The following is a 27518-nucleotide window of genomic DNA, read 5'->3' on the forward strand; positions in this document are numbered from 1 at the left end:
CTGCATCTCCCTCTGTACACATCAACAACATCTTAACTACAATGATCAATGAATAAAATACAAGTACTTTTATACACATTAAATGATACAGTGAGTTGAGTTTTACTCATGTTAACATACTGTTTGCCCTATCAGAGGGAAAATGATTAAGAATGAAATGAATGGGAAAAGAATCAATGATAGTCAAACAGTTTCTGACTGCATATAAATTTCACCTTTTGCACACACATTTAAATCTGTTAAAACATAGTAATTTCCATCTTGCCACTACACTATAGCTTTTATTGTTTACTGTTTGGAGTTCCACTAAGCTGTATTCCAGCTATTTGACAGCTGTCTGCAAATAATCCACTCTGGACCGGACAATCCAGTGATTAGCATTCCACTTTGACCCCTTATACAAAAAGCACAGTTGCCATATGAAGAGCATGGGTTGACTCCTCTTAACAAACTCCCATGTTATCTTTGTACATTAGATTTTTTTATATAGAAATGGCACAGACAAAAAGAAAAACTGTGTATGTCACTCAACATTACTCTCCACTTTTTTCTAGTTACTTTCATCATACTTATTCAGGTGGTCCTTGCAAACAGTGATCGAAATAATGGCCTGCCTGCCTGCCCGAGGCTGGCAACTTTCGTGTCGGGCTGCCTGAAAAAAATCTCCACCAGCCCCATTGTCTGGCTGATATATTTAAATACCTCCCTTTTGGAAGCTTTGTATGTACAACAAGGGAGAAGATATATTTGAGATGGGTATTGCTGTAAACGTTTTGCTATTAAACTTTTTCAGAAAATACATAATTTTGATGATGTAAACCAATAAGTGGAATTGCAAGTTTAACAGGCTCTTTTCAAATGTCACAGGCTGGGGATGTGACTGAGTATTTAATTTCATGCTTGTTGTATTCAATTTGCTAAATTAATTCACATTTGAAACAATGATACTTGTTTGTTTTTGTAAAAAATGCAATCTATGAGTCAAAATTGCAGGCAGGCAACTTTCAAGATGGGCAGGCAACATTTATTGGTCACCTGCCCGACTGTCTGGTTGAGTTTGAAAATTATTTCGATCACTGCTTGCAAATGAAAAAGTGAGTTTAGTTTTACGCCACCTTTAGCAATATCACAGCAGTGGGACACCAGAAATGGGCTTCACACATTGTACCCATGTGGGGAATCAAACCCACATCTTTGGCGTGACGAGCCAACGCTTTAAAAACTAGACTACCCCACCGCCCCAAATGAAAAAGAAACAGAAACAAGTATATTTTGCCAATGACAAACCTATGCCCAGTTCTTAGCACTATGATGTCATAAGTTTAAGAATGACATTTAAGTATGATCTTTAAAATAACCTTAGAGCTAAGATTTCTTTGTTGAACAGGGCTCTGGTGTTTACAATCATTTTTGGATCAAGTCAACAGAATTTGTACTGGGATTAATTATACCCCTCATAAACATAAAAAGAGGGTCATATAGAATCACTGATCCCAGTAATAAGAAAAGTTGGTCTTAAAAGCACATGAAGTGAAATTGTCACTAATAACTTTGTGCAAAGACTGACAGTTTTAATCTGGTGATGATCTTAACAACATCATACAAAGTAACAAAACGATACAATAATCTGCAAGACTGGAGGAAGATGATGTAGATGCAAGAACAGTAGATGTAGCCTATAAACTGTAGCTCACACCACCCTCTGTACGCTACAGTTACACATCCCAACAATCAACAAATACATCCGCTGCAATGGTAATGGTTAAACACCACATACCATACATTTCCTCATTCTTTGGAATTTGATGAAAAATATTGTTTTTAAAGACTCAAACAGTGCCAAAGGGCATGTTTTGTAATGCATTCATGACTACAGTTATTTCACCATCCTGTCCACAACTTCTCTGTATTAAATGACCCACCTTTTGAAACATGCACAATCCTTGTAACAGCTTCTCAGGAGATACAGATGTATATAGAAATGTTTCAAACAGAGATCAATTCTGTATCTACAGTCAAGCACCTACATCATGTCAAGGTTAAAGCACCTATTAAATCCAGGATTCAAATCCATGATTAGGTTTCTGGAAGATATGTTATATTTGGGATAACATTTTCACAAACCTCACTCACAGTCAAGCATCTTATCAGTCACAGAAGCTGAGTGGGTTAGACCGCACCAGCGATTAAGTGCCTGACTCTCAGAGTGTGGGTTCAAATCCTGGATGGGAGTCAAACTAACCAAAGTACTACAACCTGTACCTTGCTGAGAAAAGTGTCACTCCAAATATAACATCTAGAGCACACACAAATGTTTCTGGGGCAGTCAATACAAAAAGAATCTCACCTGAGAGTCTTCTGACACGACACAATAAAAGCTTAAAACTCTTGAGACTTAGCAATGAAGGTTTTAAACATACAGGTATGTCAACAAGCGTTGATATATTTGTCATTAAAAGACTCCAGGGTAAGATTTTTCTTCTTCCTCAAATATTTTCAGGTTGTTAACATTAACAATAAATTGTGTAAAATGTTCAGATAACCAGATTCTGTGACTGACTATGAGTGATTGAGTTGCATTTTACGCCACTTTTAGCAATATTCAAGCAATATCACGACGGGGATACCAGAAATGGGCTTCACACATTATACCCATGTGGGGAATATAATCCGGGTCTTCGGCGTGACAAGCGAATGCTTTAGCCACTTGGCTACGTCACTGACTCTATGGGAACCAATTATGTTGCAAAGATCTGCAAAGCACTGTGACGTTTTCATGGATCTCACACAAGCAAAGTTGGCAATGGTAATGACTGGCTTTGTCCGTTAGCTTTGTCTAGACTTTGTCACTATGGTTGCTAACAAGTTTGAAAAAATTCTGTGTATGAAACAAGAAATTACTTTTAAGCAACCTTGACAAAAGTTTTCTTTATAATTATCATTTGACGATTAATATTTAATTTCTCGTACTGTGACACCTCAAGCATTAGGAAGAGTGATGTGAAGAACTACATCCCTGACACAAAGATCAAATTCGTAAGTCGGAGGGCAAGCTGCCCAAAACATTATGTCAGTGAATGAATATTTCACAGACAGCCAGAGTAACGTCAGAGGAAGGTAATGAGTGAAAGGTACGGTAACTGACATTTACCACTTGGGAGATAATCACAACCAGTTCCAAATCTTTGTGCTGTTTTGATGAGCATGTACCGATAGATCCCCACTGTTTTCTGAAACAGTTTAGTTTGACTGACTTGGTGATTTGAGTCTAACACCAGTTTGATCAGTTCTTCATTTATAAAATTATAACTGAGTGAGTTTAGTTTTACGCCGCACTCAGCACTATTCCAGCTACTAGTATATGGCGGTATAAAATTATAGGTGAGGGAGTGAGTGAGTTGAGTTTTATCCCGCTGTTAGCAATATTTCAGCAATATCACGGTGGGGGGCACGAGAAATGGGCTTCACAAATTGTACCCATGTGGGGAATCGAACTTGGGTCTTTGGCGTGACGAGCGAACGCTTTAACCACTAGGTTACCCCACAGCCCCGTAATGTTGGAGTATCAGAGTTAGTGCTACGATTATTTCGTGAACGTATAACTCTAAATATAATTGTAAATTTATTGATGAGTGGGTGAGTTCAGTTTTCTGCCGCTTTTAGCAATATTTCAGCAATATCACGGCGGGGTACACCAGAAATGGGCTTCACACATTTTACCCATGTGGGGAATTGAACTTGGGTATTTGGTGTGATGAAGCGAATGCTTAAACCACTAGGCTACCTCACCGACCCTATGAAATTATAAAATGGTTGGTCAAAAGAACATGGGATGAAAGCCCAGAGTGATGCGAGTAACTATGTGGCCAAACTTGGTGATGCCGATGGGTATGATGACACACACCACAGATCACCTCAATCTAAAGACGCATGGTTGTTAAACAATAACTGAAAGGCTAAACAATGATGAAACCTCAACAACTTCTTAACATTGTGACAGTACAGTGATCATTCAAGTCTGTGGAAGAATACAAGTTTGACTTTAGTATGTACACTTAACAATGCATATATAAACAACATGATGATTGTAAACAGCACAGTTTGTGACCAAGTAAGCATATTCCAAATCTCTAATAATAAAACTGAAAATACAAGTGAGCTGTCTTCCAGAAAAGTCGTTAGATACCAATCAATAAATAGTTGAGCTATCATATAGAACTGACAAGCAATATGTACTACAGGCAGTTGATATCTAACACTCACCAAACCATTTCCAAATTTCAATTTTCAACTAAACAATATTTTTCACAAATTATTTGGTACACCTACAGAATACTGGATACCTACCAGCCATATTGTTTAGTGTCATGTCACCCTAACCCTAACCCTAAACCTTACCCTAACCCTAAGTAAAGTCGCATGCCTTTAAAGATGGCGGAAGGTATCCGGTATTCTGTAGTCTTACCAATTATTTTCATGAACTGGGCTTTTCCTTTTGACCTCTTGGTTTCTTATTGAAAGAACGGCAACAAACTCAGCTTAATAGGCTGATGGGCTACAGTCAGGTTTACTAATTATACACAGAACATTCACTGTTCAAAATAAGAGATGGTGAAAAACATAAAATGTTAACACACAATGCCTGTCATAATATTATACTTTATAAGTACAACATTTTCACTGAACATTCAATAACAAAGAGATGTCCACATTAAAACCATGAATAACATATGTAACATGGGGATTAAAACATGGAGAGTTCAGCAGCCAGTTTTTAAAACAAGAGATCAGGATATTTCTCATTAGCTGCTGTCCTTAACTGTGGTTAACTAATGTCAGTTGTGTGGAATCAAGTATCATAGTCATCGTCCTCCACTATTTTCTGCTGCGGCAACGAGGATGACATGCCCGACACCGACGGCATACTGGGGACCTGAGACATGGGGGGCATCGAATACGGGATGCTGAAACAAAAACAATCACAACTGACTGGTTGACTATATATTATAGGTGTCTGGCAACTACACCCTGCCCTTAATCTAGTTTGGATAAATGTAAAGACACAGAGCAAAACATTACAGGTATAACAGCTCACATGCTTTAACAGAGTGAGTCAGATTTTACACCCCTGACATTTACAAAGACATATGATGGGACACTAGAAGTAGCTTCACACCTTGCGCCCATGTTGGGATCTGAAACCTGGCTTTGATGTGACAAGCAAATACTCTTACTACTAGATTGCCCCCATCATCCCATGCTTTCACACAGAAATTAATAATGTCTTGAACCTCCTGGCAAGCATTAATTCTACAACTTCATAGTTCAGCAAGGACATCACTATGTCGTATGTCACTACACGTAAAGGCCTTAACATAACATGACCCTGATATGCATAGTTTTGACAATGCAGAATAATCAAGCTCTGACTTGATGCATAAGGAGAATAAGGCTGTAAGAGTTAGTTCCCCTTTTGCCCATAAATTGACTGCCCGAAGAAAGTAAAGAAACTCCAAGTTATTGTGCATAGACAGCCTTTAAACATATATTTCACATTTTCAATAATGTCTTGTTTCAAAACTAGTGGCCACTGATACCATATTATGGGCAACAGCTGTTCAAATCTACAAGGAAACAGATTGAAAATTACTTGAAATAACACTATGTTGTAAACATAATGACATAAAATTGAAAATCCAAACCAAAAAAGTGACATTTCTATTTTGGAACAGTTGCAGGTAGATTTCCATTTTATCATAGACATCATGACATGGTATGTTTACAGCAAATAGCATTACACTGCACAGGTATCACTGATGTGTGTGGGGGTTAGAGTGAGTGAGTGAGTTTAGTTTTACGCTGCACTCAGCAATATTCCAGCTATATGGCGGCGGTCTGTAAATAATTGAATCTGGACCAGACAATCCAGTGATCAACCGCATGAGCATCAACCTGTGCAATTGGGAACCGATGACATGTGTCAACCAAGTCAGCAAGCCTGACCACCCGATCCCGTTAGTCGCCTCTTTCGACAAGCAGAGTCGCCTTTTGTGGCAAGCACGGGATGCTGAAGACCTATTCTACCCCGGATCTTCACAGGTTGTGTGGGGGTTAGATAGTATGGGACAAGGTATAGGGAGATGGGGGTTGGTAGTTATAGAGATGACTATAACCCTGCATATAAATTAAGATTTTTAAGTATTTAAAACTTATAAGTTTTACAGTAGAATCAAGAGTTCAAAATTAAAACATGATGTGATTTCCCCCTTCATGATATATAGAAACATCTATGCCTAAAACTTCACTAAACAAGCCAGGAGGTAAACTCAGTTCAAGGTTGTTACATAACAATGTTTAAAGGATTTTCAACATGGTCAATGTTTCGTTACATTTCAGACCTCCTGAAATGAGTAACCCGAATTCAAAGCCTTTTCAAGCCTGTTTGATTTATGTGTATATGTTTGGTCAATACAGGGCAGCTGAACCTGTTTGAGATATGTGCCCTAGAGTGATGGAGATTTCTCCCAGGAGCCCTGGGGTGGGTTGTTTAAACAGTGGAAGCCTGCTTATCCTAAGGGTCAACAAAACCTGGACAAAGTATTATTCCCATGCTACTAAAGCCTGAATGGCAACTTGTACAATTCACAAATTCATTTTGAAGTCCTTGTTTCACAATTTTTGTGGTTTTCCAAATATAAAAAAAATAATCATAATAACAAATGTCATTACAGGAATTTGGTAAGATCAAATAATTATCTGCGAGATACTGAGTGTTCATTTACACATGTTGGATGAAATTACTTCTCTTTAATAGAGGTATTTTGGAGTTTCACTATGAAATATATTTGGCAGGAGAATAAGATCTTTAAATGTAGGGTTGGGTACCACGAAAACTTTAGTACTACAGTATACCAAGGTTTATTGTTCAAGTACCACAGTATTTACCATGGTATACTGTGCTGCAGTACCTACTAACTAATGAATCCGATTGTTTAATGATTTTGAATGAATTGGACTATGAAGTAATGTCATAACTATAATAAACAAGTATGAAAAATACAGAAGTGTTTTAGTCTTTTTTTTTATTCTGTGAATTTCAGTCATCACAACAGGAAACTACCACAACAAGATGAAATCTAACAATTTCAAAACTGAGCTCACTGCCAAGTTCAACTACTCAAACATTATGAACAAAATAAACAATCTTGTTAATTCCAATAAATCAACGACATTAAGCTAACATAACTTGACAATATCACGAAATGACTTCACAAAAAGCACATTGACTAGAAATATTACAAGATTCATGGCTGAGCAATGAGATTCTTGAATTCAGCATTTTTCAGGTATTAAAGTACTAGGAGTGCAAGTTTTAGTTCGCAAAAGCACTCTTCACTAGTCATCACTCGAGTCACCACAAAAAGGAATAGTAAACTGAGATGATATCCTTCACAAACTTCCATATGAAATTGAAAATTTCAAAACTGAACAACAAGTTGACAACAAATCTGTTAATCATCAATGCCATTGCCAGTACTTTTCGTTTGAGTATTTTCTTCATTCAATCTACATTGGATAGTGGCATTTTAAAGATATCATATAAAGAAACACTAGTGAGATCACAAATTTGCTAACAAATATTTTTGTGAAGAGTAAATAGTGTTTTATTAGAACGAAAAAAACACGGTTTACCGGTTAACCGGTAAAACCTCCCATCTCTATTTAAATGTTTGACATTATTCCATGTCTGTACCATCCAGTACATTAAATCACTTATGACTGCAAGGGACCAATGCTAATGGAATCCACTGCACTGGGGGTGGGGGGAAGGAGAGAGAGAGAGAGGCAGCAGAGGGAGAACACCTACCTGTTGAAAGGCATCTGTGGTGGAAGTGACTGCACATGTTGGGGGATGTGTGGTGTTGGGAAGTGAGCTGTAGGGGGTGACTTCAGCTGCTGGCTGGTAGAGGGGTGGGGTGGGGGAATCACGTGTCATCACAGGCAGGGGGAACAAAGCACCTACCGTTACCTGTTGGAAGGCATCTGTGATGAGAGTGAGTGCACATGTGGGGGATATGTGGTGCTGTGATGAGAGTTGTGGGGGAGGGAGGGGGGCGAGTCCAGCTGCTGGTTGGAAGAGGTAGAGATCATCACAGAGATTGGGGGAGCACCTACCTGTTGAAAGGCATCTGTGATGAGAGTGAGTGCACATGTGGGGGGGATATGTAGTGCTGTGATGAGAGTTGTGGGGAGGGAGGGGGGTGACTCCAGCTGCTGGCTGGAAGCGGTAGAGATCATCACAGAGATTGGGGGAGCACCTACCTGTTGAAAGGCATCTGTGGTGGGAGTGACTGCACATGTGGGGGGATGTGTGGCGCTGGGATGTGAGCTGTTGGGGGTGAATTCAGCTGCTGGCTGGTAGAGGGGGAGGTCATCACAGGGGTTGGGGGTGCTGATGTCCCATTGTTCTCCTCCTCATCGGTTTCTGTTTCCTCGTCATCCTCATTTGCCTGTCAGTTAAGGAGATTTAAACCATTGAGATGCAATATCCTCATTCCTCATGTTCATTGTTTAATAACTTATTGAGTACTGACTGTGTCACAATGGTAAAAACATCACAGAGATTTGAATTCATCCAGTCTCATAAAAATCACATCTTTCATTCTGTTTCAATAACTCACATGTTGAGATCTAACATTTTGATAATCTCATGAACCCAAACCTTACTTTGAGGAAGTGTGGGCCTTTGAGGCAAACAGATGTCATCTTTCTAACACATTTCAGTGGCAAACATGCAGCCTTGAACAATGTTCAAAGGACAACTTTACAAATGTTTAGCTTTGGAAAAATGAAACCACAGCTGAAAATAGTTAGTCATTGATTGAAAAGTGCAGCTGAAACTAAGATGTAATCTGTCCACAACCTAGCGTGGATCTACTCATGTGGGTTTGCTTTTTAGTATCTAAATCAAATATGAGATGAATGTGAATAATTTACTATTTTGTACTGAGGATTTAGAAACTTTTCCTCATGCAACTTATTCAGGAATCTTGTCTTGACAGAGATATTGAAAGGCTGTAAGATATCAGTTATCACATTTTAATGAGATTAGAATTCATTGTTACTATCAAGGACACACAATGAAGATGATGAAGACCACATCATGTACATTCAATTCATCACATTCATGTAGTGTCAGTTCCATGCTCATAACCATGGTACCTGTGTACCGTTACCTTATTCAATCAGTTGGATAAACAAATCCAAAATTATTACCATACCTGTGTCAATGACTACAATGATATTGATCAACTCACATTAGGTTCCGAACTTTCTGATGATGACTTTCTCCCTGTCCTCTTCCTTGCGCTAGTGCCATCTCTGGGCTTCCGGGGTCTGTAAATAAGAAAAAGAAATAGGTGGTAATCACAAAGATAACTATGATAATGGCTTGATTTAGAATTTTGACACATAACATCCTTAAGTGGCATTTAAAAGCTTCAGCATCAGTAAAGACAGGGTAGACATGTCGTTCCCATTTGCTTTTCTCGTACTTGATAAACAAGGGTACAAACACCAACTGTCACATTGAAAGAATCCATAACTACACACGTAAGTCAACAATGTCTTCATCTCATATTCATGTTGTCAATCCCTGGATTGTCTGGCCCACAATCGAGTATTTACAGATTGTCGTCCTATCGGTAAAACAATGCTGAGTGCAGGGTTAAACAACAAACTGTGATATGTACACAAAAACCTTAGCATGTATCAATTGATGATTATGCCTCATGATATTGGTTTTGTTATTTAATGTTGTACTCAGCATGTGAAATTCCATCTAATGGTACACAACGGCAACCTGTAAGTGAATGATTATGACTATGTGGTCATGATATGATGACGACACACATCAACTGAAATTCAAAAGAACCCACATGTCATGAGGCTTTGTATTCAGTGTGGGTGTATTGAGTAAACTTCTGTCAAACCTGACTACAATTGTCATAATAATTTCATGTCAAAATAATAACAAGAAGCCAAAGTCATATAACACACACACACCAACCCCCCATGTTTTGTTGGTTCTTAAACAGACTGAAATGTGCAAAGAAATGTGACATTGTTAATATTACTTGTTTTGTCCAACTGTGTATGACTTTTCTATGAAAGTTTATAAATATATGCTTTAGTTGGACTTTTTGGCTTCAGCATAATAAGTAAAACAGCGAATCCTGAAAATGTTGAACTTCACTGACCTACTAACTATACATTACACTGTATAATTCTCACGGTCAACAGAGATACTCACCCACGCGGCCCTCTGGGTTTCTTGGGTTCAGCGGCCCCTGAGTTCTCCCCACCATCATCTTCAGTCTGGTGGTCCGGAATGCTGGACACAAGGTCTCGAAGGAAGTCAAACTTCTTCTCAGCCTGAATTGTCTGCTTTCTACAGTCAAACAAATCAAACTTGATGAAATTACGATCACTTTGACATAACGACTCTGCCTGATGTGTCTTGGAGTACTATCACCTGGGACATGTGGAAATCAGAATTTACATTCACCATAATAATAATGATGACTTTTGTTTCATTATCATGCTAGTACTTGAGAACTGCAGTGGAAACAATCACATTAAACAATGAAAACAATTAAAGCTATCATCAGTCAGAGACGTAACGTGGCTATCATGTGGGTTCAGTTTGAAAATGTCAAACAGTTTGTCACATCAAATTTCAGTGCTAAGTTGGGTGACATTCAAAATGTCATAATCAAGATGATCATACTTACATGTGAGATGTTGTTAGGGTTTTTGCATTTTTCGCTGTTGTAGTTTCATTGGTCTTAAGAATGAGAGATTCAATGAAGAGCTCTAAAGCTCTGGCTGAGGTGAAAGTTAAGAAATATGCAACAAGAAAGTATCAACAAACAAACTGATAACTTAATGAAATAAATATAGCAAAAAACCTAAACCCAACCCAATCAATAATAATTCATGCAAACTGACTTGTGTTGGGAATTGGTTGAAATCTCATAAATTGATGATTGCTTCATTACCAACGAACAATCATCGAAAAAAATTGGTTAGCATCATTTTTCAGATTTTCCTATCCAGGTTGTTATTGCAGATATGTACGTGATGCAACTTGCTACTTTAAAGTGATGACTAATATATCATTAAAATAAACTTCCTGGAGTCTTCAAGAAATATTCAGTCATGACTTTTCAGTTAGTGATGTGAGTTTTCTGTGAAATAAACAAGTTTTCAGGCCCTGTCAACTTCGAAGATATGTTCCATCGTCAAGTGTTTCAGAGACTAAACCAGCAGTTCCAAAATCGTTTGCGTTCGATTATGAGAAAATGTGATCGATTGCTTGGTCGTTTGGTCACTTCGACCAATCTTCAATTATTTCAATTACTCCGAACACCACTAAAACTGACCACATACACAAAAGTGTATAGTTCATTTAAGTTTAAGATACACATTCAAAGCAATAATCTGATAATAAAATGCACAATCTTATTCAGGCCTACCACATCCTACTATGACAAAGATGATTCCACTTTCTGACATGCACGATATGATGAACATTAATCCCTTTAGTACATTGAGCAAATCTAATAGTCATAATGGTAAGCCTGAATAATTAGTGAATCATGACATATATACACCTTTATTCATAGCTGAGACTGAAAAGAAACACAAAACACTCATGGACACCAAGGACCTTTGTTGATATAACAATCCATTGGTTGTGCATGGATGAATTCATGACAAAAACTTGGGAATGTGATCCTGAGGCTCTGAATACTGACAAGAATAGAGCAGCTGGTGTAGGTGTTAATTGTCCAATATTAAACTGAACAATGCATCTTAATTAGGAATATGATCACTGATAATTAGCATGATCCATTAGAGAGTAAGAATACACACGAATATACTCCTCATACTACAGGAATTGACATCCATAAATTTCTCCCTTGTGTGTATCACTTCTAAATGCCATTCAAAGATTTCAGCATGTTCCACTCCAGAAAATCCTAAAACAATTATCATCTCGATGACAGTCTATGTAAATTGTTCAACATGTTACGCTTTACAAATGTTAAACAAACACTTTATGGTATTGTCAATTTGTCAGAGTATTAGACAATATACTGAAAGAGTGTAGATAATAACATAAAAATACTTTCACACAGAGATATAAAGTGAATAATATGTTTACATGATATAAGCATAATCTTTGGTCAAGTGATATCTACATCACTGGGTTTTCAAAATCAATGATCAAATATCATCTCACAAGCATACAAAATATTAGATACAAATGAAATGTATCGTTCATCATCTGCATAAGAATAATTATGCTTGCTGTGAGAAAACTGCCTTAGAATCTGAGAATGTTTACATGGGATGAAAAACTATCAACATGATGATATACATTATCTGAACTGAACATTTAAGTTTTCAGATATTTTTAGTGAATAGTACATCAGTTTTCATGTTTTATGAGCAATGAGCCAACTGTGAATATAGTTCCAATACAGTATTTTGATAACATAAACTAATGGAATGAGTTATTGCGGTAATGACATGGTTTTCTGCAAAGTATGACTGTTTGTTTACATATTATCAACAGGAAATATGACATACAATTCACAGGCAGTAAGGAGAAATAAATGTTTGTCCCTCAATATTTATAGATCTCTAGGTGTTCAAAAGTATTTGGACGATTTACATGATTATCAATAACAAATAAATGTTGTTTTCATAAGTAGGTTCTACATCGATAATGCTCTATTGGAGTTCGAAGGTGACTATGAGTTGTCTGATGAGTAAGGTATTCTCTAGCGGCTCAGGAATTACTGTAACATTCCAGAATAACAGGGATAACATAAAGTCAACAACAATAAATAAGCATCTTAGATGACTGAGATGAGTTTTCCACAAAGGATACAAATAATAACCGGAACAGCCGCAGCCACTTTTCCAACTTCATCATCCGTTTGCATGATCTTCTTTATTCTTGCCTGGAAACATGAAATGTGAGTTTTGAGGAGGTCACGATATCTCTTACAGCAACATAATACATACATAAGTTGATAAAGTTTTCTTACCGGGGGAAACCTTGAATTATACTTCTTCTTTTTGCTCGGCATATCTATCTTTTGTAGAGAAAACAGGGGCACTTCTCAACCGGAAGTCCAGACCAGCAAAAGTTAAAAGAAGGATTAAGAAATCGATCTTTAAACGAAATATAATTCGCTTAAGACTATTGGGCAAATTACTCCACACGATACTATTAAACCTATACTTGCGAAACGTATATTTGTATTAATATGTACAGATTAAATTAGTTTCATGAGATGGGTTATCAATTCGTTTTACTCTGTGCCTTTTTCGTATATTATTTCTTCCTTTGAAATAACCTGCTTACTCCGCATGCGAGGTAAAATTAAAGGAAGTGGTCTGGGCGCGACGTACAAAATATGTTGACATGGATTGTTTGTGAATGTGTGTAGGGTTATATGATTCCATAGTTTCGAAAAGCCCAAGCTGACCGACCATTTGCAATGTCAGGTGGAATTCTTGAAAGGCTGTCAGATCTGCAATCACAAACTAAACGAGTATGTGAATTTTAAATATTTGATGATACGTTACAAGTAGACTGAAATATGTGTGTGTGTAGGGGTGATGTGATTGTCGATTTCATGAATTACGTTTTCGTGTTACGTGTTATAGAAACTAAAGGGTTGTTTGACTCTAAAGATGCGTCAGCTCCCTAAGGATCGGAAAGGGTGCTAACCCTAAACCCAAAGGATCGTTAAGGTTCCCCAACCCTAACCCTAAACCCTGACCCTAAGGATCGTAAATGGTGCCATACCCTAACCCTAAACCTCTAGCAGATCGTAAAGGGTTGTTTGACTCTAAAGATTCGTCAGCTCCCTAAGGATTGGAAAGGGTGCTAACCCTAAACCCTAAGGATCGTAAAGGTTCCCCAACCCTAACCCTAAGGAACGTAAAGGGTGACATACCCTTACCCTAAACCTCTAACCGATAGTAAAGGGTTATTTGGCTCAAAAGATGCGTCAGCTCCCTAAGGATCGGAACTCTAAGGATGGTTGACTGGCAAGTGAAGGGAGACAGGGCAATTACCGCGATACAGCGAGACAGTGCGGTAGTGCTATACCGCGATAATTGCCCCACAGCCAGCAGCAAGGGCTGTGCCCGGTAAAGTGCATTCTAGCCCCCTAAATTTTAACGATGAACATTTATTTGAGTGGCATTTTTAGACGTTGGATATGTCTTTCAATATGTTCAGATGCAATTAAAGAAACATGTTAAAACTCATCCTTATCAGATGAGAAATATAGATTCAGGTGATATGATTTGACTAAGTAAAATGAAATTTAAGAGGGGATACAGGCAGAAGTCTTTCCCTGGGTAAGATTGATCCCCTGTGAATTGATATAGACAAAATAATGTAAACTCTTATCAGCCAGAGACATTACGTGTACGCGAGACAGCCTACCGTCTCTTGTACGTCATGCTACATGAGACGGATGTGTTCTACGGTATAAGTGAAGCTCTTGACCCTAATTAATTCAATCACCATGGAACCAACTCGATCGGGTGCGAACACAGAGAGAGTGATCAGAGCATTCGGTAAAACCGTCCGTGTTGGTTATTGCCATTTGCCAGTCAAAAATAAACAGGTATCTCGATTATGGATTGCACAGCTACGTCAGTTGCTCTTAAGAAATTACAAAGGATGAACCTTGTATTCTACAAGTCATCAAATTTATTATTTAATTCTAGGTAACAGTAGTATGATTACTCAGTCTATCTTTTGCCAGACCAAATATAGAAAATCATCATACAACTAAACACAAGCTAGATCTATAGGTGCAGGTGAGAGATGCATGTCTTGATTGTAGACCACGATTGTGTCTCTTAGGTAGCCAGGCTGTAGTGTCTGGGCTTCGGCATTACATCTATTAAATCTTCTCTGTTCACCTAACTAATTCTCACCTATTATACGTAAAAATAACATCACACTTCAATGTTAACCTAAAAGTTGTTATTTGCTTGTTATAGCGTTTCAAGAGACTCAATGGTATAATTGGAATTTGAATCCAAAATGAAGTCACTGTGGGCCTTAGTTGACATCTCATGCTATTCAAATTTGTTGTTAATATAAAATTCCACTTCATTTCTTCTACATAAGACGACAGCTCATGATGTGGACATTATTGATATTGGATCTTCAAGAATATATGTAAGCTTGTATGCGTATTAGCTGTGAATGCTATATTTTACATAATAGCTGGATCACCAGTATATTTGTTAGCAGTGACCTTATTCAATCTAAAGATTTGTACATAATCAAAAGGCTCACTCATACAGAGCCTCAATTTTGAAATTAGATCTGTGCCGAGCTCTCATTGATAAGAGTCTTTTTGATTGGCTTTTGATTACAATCTCACAAGCTGGATACATTCTGTGCTGAGTTTGTGATGAATGAGATAGAGATGGTAATACCGCTTCTGAAATGGAACTAGTGATAAATGGTCTATATTTATCATGTAGAGTGGCTATATGATACACTCGAATATACTGGAATGATCCTCAACCACTGGAACATTTACATGTGAGACATATTTTCTCTCTCAGGATTATGAAGATCTATCTGTCATTCAGCTGGAAAAAAAGAGGTTGATGATAAAGAAAGCTGACTTGGAAGATGAAGTTGAAGAGCAAGAGGTGAAACCCATCTCAGATTTAAATGGCCAGAAAATGTAAGAAATATTTTTCTTTGTTACTGTCACTGAATTTTTGGCCTCTACTACATATTTTACTGGTCAGAAGGTCTTCTTGACTTCTAGGCTTCAGGGAAGTGTTTGAGGTGTATCCAAACAGAAGGATAACAAACTAAGGTTACTGGGACCTGTTCTACAAAGTGATCTTAGCACAGTCACAGTATGCGAGGGGACGCCTCAGATTGCTGTGTGGTACAGGGCTTTCTCATTGGTTTGATGTTTGCTAGTGTTTAATTATAATAGTTTACAGTGTTCGCAAAAAAAGCTTTGCGTTCCTAAAATGCATAACTCCCAAGCATCTTGCCTGAGCATGCACCACAGGTGTATGTCCGAGCCAGAAATATTATTTTGTTGTTTCCTTGGGGAAAATATGTTTTTTGGTTACTTGTTCCTAGAACACAAAATGCTTTGTGTGCACAACACGCAGGTAGAAAATATCGTGCGTGAAATCCAGATTTATTTGCGTGAAACACGCAGGTTTTTGCGTTAATGCGAACACTGATTATATACTACCGTCCAAAAGAAAGTATCCCAAATATTTTTGCTTTTTAAAATCTTAGTTTTGAACCTAGATCCAGGAAAATTTACAGAAACATGTGACAAGGTAATGGCTACTTATGTGTAATGACAAATTTCTCATCACAAAATGCATGTGCGGAAAAAACGTATAAAAGCAGCTGATGACACAAGGCATTGTCACAGAATGAAAAAGCACACAAGAAAAATGTCACGCCTCAGCTCAGTACAGAGATAGAGAGCCATAGGAATGGCCCAACAAGGAGTTTCACATGCCCTCATCGCAAGAACCTTTGGCTGCACCCAGGTATGCATCACCAGGTTGTTTCAGCATCTCCGCCAGACAGGGCAGACAGTAGACAGGCCAAGAAGTGGGAGACTGCGTGTGACCACACCTGAGGAGGACCGCTACATCCGGGTAATCCACCTGAGGAACCGCTTCATCTCAGCAACAGCAAAGGCACACGGACATCATATCAGTTGACAGACAGTATCACAACTGCGTGAACATGGTATTCGAGCATGACGTCCATACCGTGGGGTGGTACTGGCACAACAACACTGGCATAACAGGCTCCAATGGGAAGACAAGTTCGACGTTGGCCAGTCCGAGACTGGTCACATGTCCTCTTTTCGGATGAGAGCAGGTTTTGAATATTCACAGCTGATGGTCGTCAACGTGTCTACAGACTTATTAGAGCGTTTAGCTCCTAACTGTATCCATGAAGTTCCGGCGTATGGTGAAGGTGGAGTTATCGTGTGGGGAGGAATATGTGGTGAACTGAAAACAAGGCTAGTCATCATTCATGGCAATCTTACTGCACAGAGGTACAGGGATGACATTCTGCGACCGGTAGTCCTTCCATTCCTTCACCAACAGCCATGTGGCATTGTCTTCCAGCCTGATAATGCAAGACCGCATACCGCCAGACCGACAAGAGACTACCTGAACAACATGACCGTCCATGTTGACCAGACATGGACCCTATCAAACATTTGTGGGACCACCTCGACAGGCTGATTAGGAACAGAAGAGTACCCCCAGTCAACGTGCGACAACTGGAACACTGCGTGAATGACGCCTGGCAACAGATTCCACGCAATGTCATTAGACGCTTGATGTCATCCATGTGCCGACGTATTGTTGCTTGTGTCAATGGTCATGGACATACTCGCTACTGAGGCAGTACATGGCTCTAAATTGTGTACCGGGCATTTTGAAAAACTTTGTTTGTTCAGTTTTATTGTTATGATCCATTTCTCTCTCTCTATCTCTCTCTCTCACACACACACACACACACTCACTCACTCTCTATCACACACACACTCACTCACTCACTCACACACTCTCTCTCTCTCTCTCTCTCATTGTTATTTCTAATTGTGTTTATGTTCAAATAATGCGGAATGAATGCTATGGCTAATGAAATATAAAACATATTTTGTTGAAGTCGTTTTTGTTGTTTCTTAATTGGATTTCGAAACAAGTGGTATCCTTTCATGGCATGGGCTGATGTACCCTCGATGTTTGTTTATGTTCCCTGACCCTGAAGGGTGAGGGGAACATAAACAAACATCGAGGGTACATCAACCCATGGGCCCCGAGGGACTAGTGAACAACGTGTTTATCTTACCGAACACCTTAATGTTAATTTTGAATTGTTTGAAGCATGAGTACAAATCTTTTTGGAGCCATCGCTGGATTTTGCTGACAAGAAAAACAGATTTAGTGTTATCTCCCTTACATCGATTTGCATTCGCAAAACATTGGTAATTTCCGTACATCATGTACGTGATTCAATGTAATTCGAGATAAAGAATTGCTACCACGAAGTACCAAATGAGTTGCCATTGACAGTGGGGTACATTGAAATGTTACTCGCTTGTATAGTTTGGCATGAAATGCATGTGGACCCGTTTTTTGGTAAATATCTCTTCATCCAATGACCCAATCGATCTCAAACTCTGCAAGTGGATGTTTTGTCAGACAACCTAATCACATTGTAAATCACCGCTTTTATGCATTTGTATTAAAGAATCTGTCTATGTAACTGTCAACAAAATAAACAGCAGAACGCAGAATGCTTGCAGAGGGAGGGAGCCAATGACCTCTAACAGTGGCAGTGTTGGGTCATAAAGGTCAACGTTCGTCAATGTAGGTCAGCTATGCACGTGACAGGTATGAAGAGGTGTCACAGGTCGTGAATAGGGTAAGGTGGGTGCAAACTGTTAACCATCATACGGAGTTTGTTTCTCTGAGTTGTACAACATTAACCACAAAACCCATTAGTGAGAATTATTCTGTAGGTTAAAATCTTTAAATTTTGCAAATAGCCGGCGAATGACATCTCTGATGACCCTGATATCAAAAGAATCTAACTTTGGATGCCTACCTTTTTGTACAAGGTTTTGTTTATTGGTTGTTGGTTTATTTTTCACAATTTTTAGCACGATGTTCTTTTTTTCATGCCAAGAGCAAAAAGTTAATGCGTTTCATGTAATCCGACACCTTATAAATCTGTTTGCTACGTTTGCTCTCTTTTTAAAAAAAATTCAACACATTTCTAATTAAACGTTTAGCATCATCTGAATAAGCTTTCATGATGACAGCTAGAAGTAGTCAATGTGAATGATCCAAACGGTCTATCACTGTGCAGTGCACAGTTAACTTTCATGAACTGCACGTGCATTGACCTTTATGACCCAACACTGCTGCTGTTACAGGTCATTGACTCCCTTCCTGTGCAAGCATTCTGCGTTCTGCTGTTTATTTTGTTGACAGTTACATAGACAGATTCTTTAATACAAATGCATAAAATCGGTGATTTACAATGTGATTAGGTTGTCTGACAAAACATCCGTTTGCACAGTTTGAGATCGACTGGGTCATTGGATGAAGAGATATTTACATGCATTTCATGCCAAACTATAAGTGGGGTACATTGGCTGAGCGCTCTTTTATTATTTTCAATCAGAAAGCGACATTTATGTGTGAGGTAAGATAATTGCCTATATACTACTGTAAGATGAATGATTGCTGAAGTGGCAATAATCACTCCCGGTCATAGTTTACGTAATTGATGTATCACAAGGGCAGTCTTACAGTAGGCAGTACGTCACTACTAGTCTTCCTCAGACCCAATTACCAAAGTTGCTTTTTAGCACTCATTTCAAATCTCTAGTTCAGTCACCTGTTTGTTTAGCCTTTGGTTTATATTCTTGATGACATCCTTCAACATCACCCACCTTTTGGATGGTTCTTGCTTCAGATATAATCGTGTTTTACCCCTGGTGAGGGAGATTCACAAACTTGAGGTGAAGAAACAACAGCTTCATCACGAGCTTCACCTGCTACAGGTGAGAGAAGATGTCCGCGATGTATTCACCATACTGACAGGTAACCCAGTAATAATACCACTCAATGCAGGGGTGGAAATAACCCATTGCCCGACGTCCGAGTCCAGTGTTTTTTTCTGTCGGGCAAGCAAATTTGTATATCACACTGTACTGGTGTCTCGTTGACTTTCCAATGTTAATTATGTTGTTTATTTAAAAAATCAGCTAAAAAACGGTCGGTATACTGGAAAAAATATCAGGGCTAGTGACTTTACATGTGCCACTATACCGGAGTACACTATCAATTTTAAAGTTATTTCCACCCCTGCAATGTGATTTTAAATTTGAGATCAAGTGAGAGATAGATCTACATTATATTTTACATGCTAGTGGTAATGTTTTCACTATAAAAATAAATGGAAACCAGAACTCCTGTCTTCATGTTTAATGTTCATTCCCTTTGAAAAGCTGTATTTACTGTAAATTGTGTAATATCACATACAAATATGGACTGCAATATCGTCTTTAGATCCAGGGAAAGAAACCTTTCAAAATTTCCCACTAGACCTCAGGACGAGTTAGTGGACAATAATTAGTGAACAACTCAACACAGAATGTACTTCACTGACTTCCTTAAGAGACATTTAGAAGTTGGTATGATGAAGAGGAACACTTTATATGGATGGGCAACTTCTTTGTTGCAGTAGATGCGCCGTTTAGGTGTAGGTCCTAACACCATTTGCTTGATAACGGTGTTAGGACCTACACTGAGACCTTGCAGCTATTGCTAAAAAGGAGTTGTCTAGTTGTTCCTCTTGTACCTCACTGGTCCAAAATAACATTCTACATTTACTTAAAGCTTACATGCAATGCAAAACACAACTTTGCAGATTCTGATACCTTTCAGTATGGACTTACAGTAACAAATTATCAAAAATGCAAATTCAACTTATAAAGGGGTGAAAAGTTGTTTCAACAGCTGTGCTGCGCTGCGCACATAGTGCATGAGCCGGGATGCCTATAACACACAAAAAAGCCCTGTGCGTAAATATTGCACTTTGATTTGTGATTGTACGCTTATAATTTTGTTTATTTGTTTTTTCATAATCAGCAATGTATATTATATGTCATGAATAAATGATAATTGTGTTTTAATTATGTTTATTTTGTTGGTTGCATCTAAGCTTTAACTATCAATATAAATTCACTGGCCACCAGGACCACTGCGAACTTATCATTTAGTGGTCCTTATGAATTCGCCAGGGACCACAGGATCAGCATAAATGTTGCACACTGTAGATCTGTGCTGGAGTTGTAATATTTTTGCCATGAATAAGAACAGGGTCCACTTGCACAGAACGATCTTAGCACTACGATGATCATAAAGCCCATACTCTAACATAGACTAATGATAATCAATGCACTAAGATCATCGTGTGCAAGTGGGCCTAGAGTACTTACCAGCGTGTTTGATATGCACACTCTTGTAAATGCTGGGTAAATATGTCTGCTATAAGCATGATCTACAACTTCTTTATTCTGTAAAAGGTGACGTTTCAATAAAGAAGTTGTATATCTGTAAAATTATCATCATTCTTCATCACCTCAACTTCTGGCTTGGGGCTGCCAGTTGGGATGACATGCTTCGTGGCAAATACTTCAGTAGATTTAGGTTAGAAGTGCTTCATTTCAGTTATGTCTTGTGATTATTTGATGAAACTGTCACTTTTTCTTCTTCTACAAGCCCCAGCCAGTGACAGACGGGGAGCTCTGTATGCCTGGTATACACAGTTGGAGAAGTTAGCAGGTGGTGATGGTAAGAACAGTGTGAGGCCTCTTCCCTTTCAAAACTTGACGGTCCTGGTTGAAATAAGCATGTGTTTCTTCACTATGTCTAGTACAGAGAAATAATAAAACATTTTGCTTTGTTTGGTTCAATGTCTCCAAAGACCTGTGAAAATCTGGGTTAGAATTGGTCTTCGGCGACCCATACTTGTTGTAAGAGGTGGCTAATATTATCAGCTAGTCAGGCTTGCTGACTCTGTTAATACATGTCATTGTGTCCCAAGTGCACAGATTAATGTCGGTTTTAATTACTCACATAGGAACAATGTGTGAAGCTCATTTCTGGTGCTCCCTGCCGATATTGCTGGAATATTGCTGAAAGTGGCATAAAACCCAACTCACTCAATCATAAGGATATAATGCCGTATATGGGACCCAGGCGCTCTCACAACTGTCCTCTAGGGCGAAGGAGAGAGTGAAGAGCATGTCTGATCATGTGACGGGTTTGGGCGCCAAATAGCAAAGGGAGGCAACTCGTGGGGTGAGTGATATTACGTCCGCTTTTTTGAAGGAAGTTTCAAAAGGGAATCAAGTGTTCCACTATAGTTCACAAGAGGAAGGAGACAAGCAATGAAACATGAGTCAGAATAAGTATAAAATATCAATTTTAATCAGAAAATTACATATTTGGAGTTTGTAATTTTGCTTATTTACTTGAACATAGCCATGTACACGCTATACAGAAACTGGGACTTGTATCAGCGTTTGTTTTTCAGATATAGTGTCACCATCTTTCAGAATTATTCATGACAGTTGTAGTGTTCAGTCAGCAGTGGAAGTGTTTTCTTTAACATGTTAAAATGCAGGGGGCACGAGTGACCCAGTCAAAGGCATCGTGATTTGTTGTGCATAGTTGCATCCCTCAGGCACACCAGAAACTTATGGTCAGTGGTTCAAATCAGATTCCACAGATTATCTTTCTTGGTTTGCCAGCACCATACCCGTGGCTTTCATCAAAGTAATAAATGACCAAGACCTGCATTATGTTCATCTCACATTGAGCTGATACGTCGTGGTATGACTGGAATAGTGTTCACAGCGAACTCTCTATGGGACCGTTCATAATATATGGCTAGTGGTGTCTTTCTAGACTCTAATATGACAATGGACAACCATATAGAGCACACCTGTAGAATCTGCTTCTACCACCTGAGAAGTATTGACCAGATTAGACATTTGTTGACTCAGGAAGCCACTAGCCAGTTAGTCAGGTCTCTGATTCTGTCCAGGATTGACTATGGCAACAGTTTGCTTATCAACATAAGGCAAGATCTACTCATGAAGCTTCAGAGAGTACAAAATGCCTCAGCTCGGCTAATTCATCGCTGCAAGAAAACATCCAATGTAACACCAATATTGATGAATCTCCACTGGCTCCCAGTACAAGCTCGAATCGAGTTCAAAGTGTTATCCCTGACCTACAGCTGTTACCATGATGTTGCACCAGGATATCTGAAAGAACTTCTCCAGAAATATACTTCATGCAAAAACCTGAGATCCAATGATCAACTTTTATTTACCATCCCCAGGACCAATCTCAAATCCTTCGGCCAGAGATCATTCTCATTCTGTGCACCTTCTCTCTGGAACTGTCTTCCTTTTGATATCAAAACCTCCCCATCTTTAGCTGTCTTCAAGTCCAAACTTAAAACCCATCTCTTCTCTAAGTACTATCCTTGATACCTGCGCTTTGAGAAACCGCAATGGATGGAAAATAGCGCAATATAAATGCACTTATTATTATGATGATGATGATGATGATGATGATTTTGTTCTGGGGAGGTTGGGGGATCATCAATTTTGTACACATGCACATGACATGACCTCCCCTGCTCTTTGACATGACATGCAGGGGGAATCACTTACTTTATACATTAAATTTTAGTGTGTGTGTGTGTGTGTGTGTGTGTGTGTGTGTGTGTGTGTGTGTGTGTGTGTGTGCGCACGCATACGCACTCTAGGCCCACTTGCACACAATGTGAGAGAGAGAGCGAGTTAGAATGGTCAGACAAAGATTACAATAGATGAATATTGGGATGTATCATTCATGTTTGTCTAGTTTCCATTCATCTGAAATAAACAGAGGTGTTCTTTAACTTCTGTTGAGTAGCATGAGAAGGTTTCATGTCTTCAAGTTAGACAGTTTCCTTGTGTAGGTGTTGCATGGCATGTTAAACATCAACAAGATGTGTACTTCACGTTGCAGATGCTGGAGACGATGGGTGCTGCTGTCAGCATGTGAGATACTCACCACGGGTTGAAGCTGATCAACTGGTAGAACAGCTCTGCTTCACAGTACTCCATAGTGGCTTGACTGTACAGGTGACTATATCAGCAGCAGCCCGGCTGCCTCATCACAGGTACATACCACCACCAGCTGTTTGTTAGTTAATCCTGCACTACATACCACCACTACATACCACCACCAGCTGTTTGTCAGTTAATCCTGCACTACATACCACCACCAGCTGTTTGTCAGTTAATCCTGCACTACATACCACCAGCTGTTTGTCATTGAATCCTGCACTACATACCACCACCAGCTGTTTGTCATTGAATCCTGCACTACATACCACCACTAGCTGTTTGTCATTGAATCCTGCACTACATACCACCAGCTGTTTGTCATTGAATCCTGCTCTACATACCACCACCAGCTGTTTGTCATTGAATCCTGCACTACATACCACCACCAGCTGTTTGTCATTGAATCCTGCTCTACATACCACCACCAGCTGTTTGTCATTGAATCCTGCACTACATACCACCACCAGCTGTTTGTCAGTTAATCCTGCACTACATACCACCACCAGCTGTTTGTCAGTTAATCCTGCACTACATACCACCAGCTGTTTGTCATTGAATCCTGCACTACATACCACCACCAGCTGTTTGTCATTGAATCCTGCGCTACATACCACCACTAGCTGTTTGTCATTGAATCCTGCACTACATACCACCATCAGCTGTTTGTCATTGAATCCTGCACTACATACCACCACTAGCTGTTTGTCATTGAATCCTGCACTACATACCACCACTAGCTGTTTGTCATTGAATCCTGCACTACATACCACCACCAGCTGTTTGTCATTGAATCCTGCTCTACATACCACCACCAGCTGTTTGTCATTGAATCCTGCACTACATACCACCACCAGCTGTTTGTCAGTTAATCCTGCACTACATACCACCACCAGCTGTTTGTCAGTTAATCCTGCACTACATACCACCAGCTGTTTGTCATTGAATCCTGCACTACATACCACCACCAGCTGTTTGTCATTGAATCCTGCTACATACCACCACTAGCTGTTTGTCATTGAATCCTGCACTACATACCACCACCAGCTGTTTGTCATTGAATCCTGCACTACATACCACCACCAGCTGTTTGTCATTGAATCCTGCACTACATACCACCACTAGCTGTTTGTCATTGAATCCTGCACTACATACCACCACTAGCTGTTTGTCATTGAATCCTGCACTACATACCACCACCAGCTGTTTGTCATTGAATCCTGCTCTACATACCACCACCAGCTGTTTGTCATTGAATCCTGCACTACATACCACCACCAGCTGTTTGTCAGTTAATCCTGCACTACATACCACCACCAGCTGTTTGTCAGTTAATCCTGCACTACATACCACCAGCTGTTTGTCATTGAATCCTGCACTACATACCACCACCAGCTGTTTGTCATTGAATCCTGCGCTACATACCACCACTAGCTGTTTGTCATTGAATCCTGCACTACATACCACCACCAGCTGTTTGTCATTGAATCCTGCACTACATACCACCACTAGCTGTTTGTCATTGAATCCTGCACTACATACCACCACTAGCTGTTTGTCATTGAATCCTGCACTACATACCACCAGCTGTTTGTCATTGAATCCTGCTCTACATACCACCACCAGCTGTTTGTCATTGAATCCTGCGCTACATACCACCACCAGCTGTTTGTCATTGAATCCTGCACTACATACCACCACCAGCTGTTTGTCATTGAATCCTGCACTACATACCACCACTAGCTGTTTGTCATTGAATCCTGCACTACATACCACCACTAGCTGTTTGTCATTGAATCCTGCACTACATACCACCACCAGCTGTTTGTCATTGAATCCTGCACTACATACCACCACCAGCTGTTTGTCATTGAATCCTGCACTACATACCACCACCAGCTGTAGCTGTTTGTCATTGAATCCTGCACTACATACCATACCACCACTAGCTGTTTGTCATTGAATCCTGCACTACATACCACCACCAGCTGTTTGTCATTGAATCCTGCACTACATACCACCACCAGCTGTTTGTCATTGAATCCTGCACTACATACCACCACCAGCTGTTTGTCATTGAATCCTGCACTACATACCACCACCAGCTGTTTGTCATTGAATCCTGCACTACATACCACCACTAGCTGTTTGTCATTGAATCCTGCACTACATACCACCACTAGCTGTTTGTCATTGAATCCTGCACTACATACCACCACCAGCTGTTTGTCATTGAATCCTGCACTACATACCACCACCAGCTGTTTGTCATTGAATCCTGCACTACATACCACCACTAGCTGTTTGTCATTGAATCCTGCACTACATACCACCACTAGCTGTTTGTCATTGAATCCTGCACTACATACCACCACCAGCTGTTTGTCATTGAATCCTGCACTACATACCACCACCAGCTGTTTGTCATTGAATCCTGCACTACATACCACCACCAGCTGTTTGTCATTGAATCCTGCACTACATACCACCACCAGCTGTTTGTCATTGAATCCTGCACTACATACCACCACCAGCTGTTTGTCATTGAATCCTGCGCTACATACCACCACCAGCTGTTTGTCATTGAATCCTGCACTACATACCACCACCAGCTGTTTGTCAGTTAATCCATCACTCAGCAATATTCCAGCTATATGAGCATAGCCTGTGGGTTGTGTGGGTTTCTATTGTGTTAAAAACTCAGTGTTATTTTGCTTAGTAGATGTGCACATTAGCTGGAATTGTCAGACATGTATAGATGAGTCTAGACTTATCCAAGTCTGTTTGGAAATAATGTGTATCACTCAGTAATATATTTATCATGGTCACATGTAACAGCATCTCGAGTTTCACATTTTGCTAACCAAACCACATGAAGTGTAATAAAATCCCCATCCTTGCCTGTGTGTAGAGAGTCAGCATTTGGCTGCATGAAATTTGTTTGTTGCTAACACTGCACTTAGAAATATGCCAGCTATATGGTGGCTGGCCTGCATGAAAGTACAGAGAGGTGGTGTAGTGCATGGTAGGGTGTAGGATACCAGACAGAATTGGGCAAGCTTGAGTGATCATCCCAAATTATTATGTATTATGTAGAATAATTGATGGCTTGTCTTGTCCTCCCCAGTGATGCCGGTCAGTGTGACCCGAAGATCAGTGTCTGCAGTAGTCTACACATGGAGGGACTCTCGGACATGGTGACATCTCTCCTGGAGGAGGATCACCCAGTGGATGGATTGTTAAATTTCGTAACAGAATCACTTACAAAAGACGTCCTGCCATATATCAGAAGGGATGGGCTGTAATCCGTTGACCAGACCATGCTGGTCTTATATGAACATTGGTGTTAAGGGAAAACATATGATATTCATATTTTCACAAGTTTTGTCTGTTTGTTTGCTGGTATATATCCATTTGGCCTCTCTTGACCTTACATCCTGCTTTCTTTGAGGGTCAATGTGTTGTAGTAAACAGCAGTTTAATGAGAGTGAGTGAGTGAATGTTGTTTTGTCAGCAGCATTCCTGCTGTATAACGGCGGTCGTGGGCCTAGCACACTGCAGTCCATTTGATTTCATTTGAGACCAATGAATTGCTCACTAACACAAAATCTAATAATTGCATCTGAGCACAGGTGTCCATGCACCCACAATCGGATCTTTGCTATCAAGCACTACAGTCCGTTTGATTTCATT

The 27518-nt window shown here is 39.5% G+C and overlaps 2 protein-coding genes and 1 long non-coding RNA gene across 3 annotated transcripts; 1 reads left to right on the top strand and 2 right to left on the bottom strand.

The window, feature by feature from the left end:
• Positions 1–406: 406 nt before the first annotated feature.
• On the bottom strand, positions 407–17972 carry LOC124285389. The gene is made up of 3 exons (XR_006900808.1): positions 17962–17972; positions 17688–17690; positions 407–1079 (listed from the first exon to the last, which is right to left on the bottom strand). It is a non-coding gene; the product is annotated as an uncharacterized LOC124285389 (long non-coding RNA).
• Positions 4640–13222, bottom strand: LOC124285387 (dr1-associated corepressor-like). Its single transcript, XM_046721613.1, has 7 exons — positions 13122–13222; positions 12962–13034; positions 10794–10887; positions 10313–10450; positions 9318–9396; positions 8323–8510; positions 4640–4964 (listed from the first exon to the last, which is right to left on the bottom strand). The coding sequence occupies exons 1-7, from the start codon at positions 13161–13163 to the stop codon at positions 4850–4852; spliced, it is 729 nt and encodes a 242-aa protein (XP_046577569.1). The 5' UTR covers positions 13164–13222; the 3' UTR covers positions 4640–4849.
• LOC124285388 lies at positions 13460–27201 on the top strand. The gene is made up of 6 exons (XM_046721614.1): positions 13460–13631; positions 15679–15803; positions 19610–19737; positions 21421–21492; positions 23728–23881; positions 26953–27201. The coding sequence occupies exons 1-6, from the start codon at positions 13578–13580 to the stop codon at positions 27128–27130; spliced, it is 711 nt and encodes a 236-aa protein (XP_046577570.1). The 5' UTR covers positions 13460–13577; the 3' UTR covers positions 27131–27201.
• Positions 27202–27518: the final 317 nt, after the last annotated feature.

The sequence above is a fragment of the Haliotis rubra genome, unplaced genomic scaffold, assembly GCF_003918875.1.
Source record: "Haliotis rubra isolate DU_JTF1 unplaced genomic scaffold, ASM391887v1 Scf36, whole genome shotgun sequence".
NCBI lineage: Eukaryota > Metazoa > Mollusca > Gastropoda > Lepetellida > Haliotidae > Haliotis > Haliotis rubra.

Bases quoted from the DNA above. Each gene is read 5' to 3' on its own strand.
- LOC124285387 (XM_046721613.1), bottom strand. From the start codon at position 13,163: ATGCCGAGCAAAAAGAAGAAGTATAATTCAAGGTTTCCCCCG. The intron at 10,451-10,793 runs GTAAGTATGATC...GTTTGACTGTAG, and splicing joins ACCCTAACAACATCTCACAT to AAAGCAGACAATTCAGGCTG. The intron at 9,397-10,312 runs GTGAGTATCTCT...TCTTATTTACAG, and splicing joins AAACCCAGAGGGCCGCGTGG to ACCCCGGAAGCCCAGAGATG.
- LOC124285388 (XM_046721614.1), top strand. From the start codon at position 13,578: ATGTCAGGTGGAATTCTTGAAAGGCTGTCAGATCTGCAATCACAAACT. The intron at 13,632-15,678 runs GTATGTGAATTT...TTTCTCTCTCAG, and splicing joins TGCAATCACAAACTAAACGA to GATTATGAAGATCTATCTGT. The intron at 15,804-19,609 runs GTAAGAAATATT...TTCTTGCTTCAG, and splicing joins GATTTAAATGGCCAGAAAAT to ATATAATCGTGTTTTACCCC.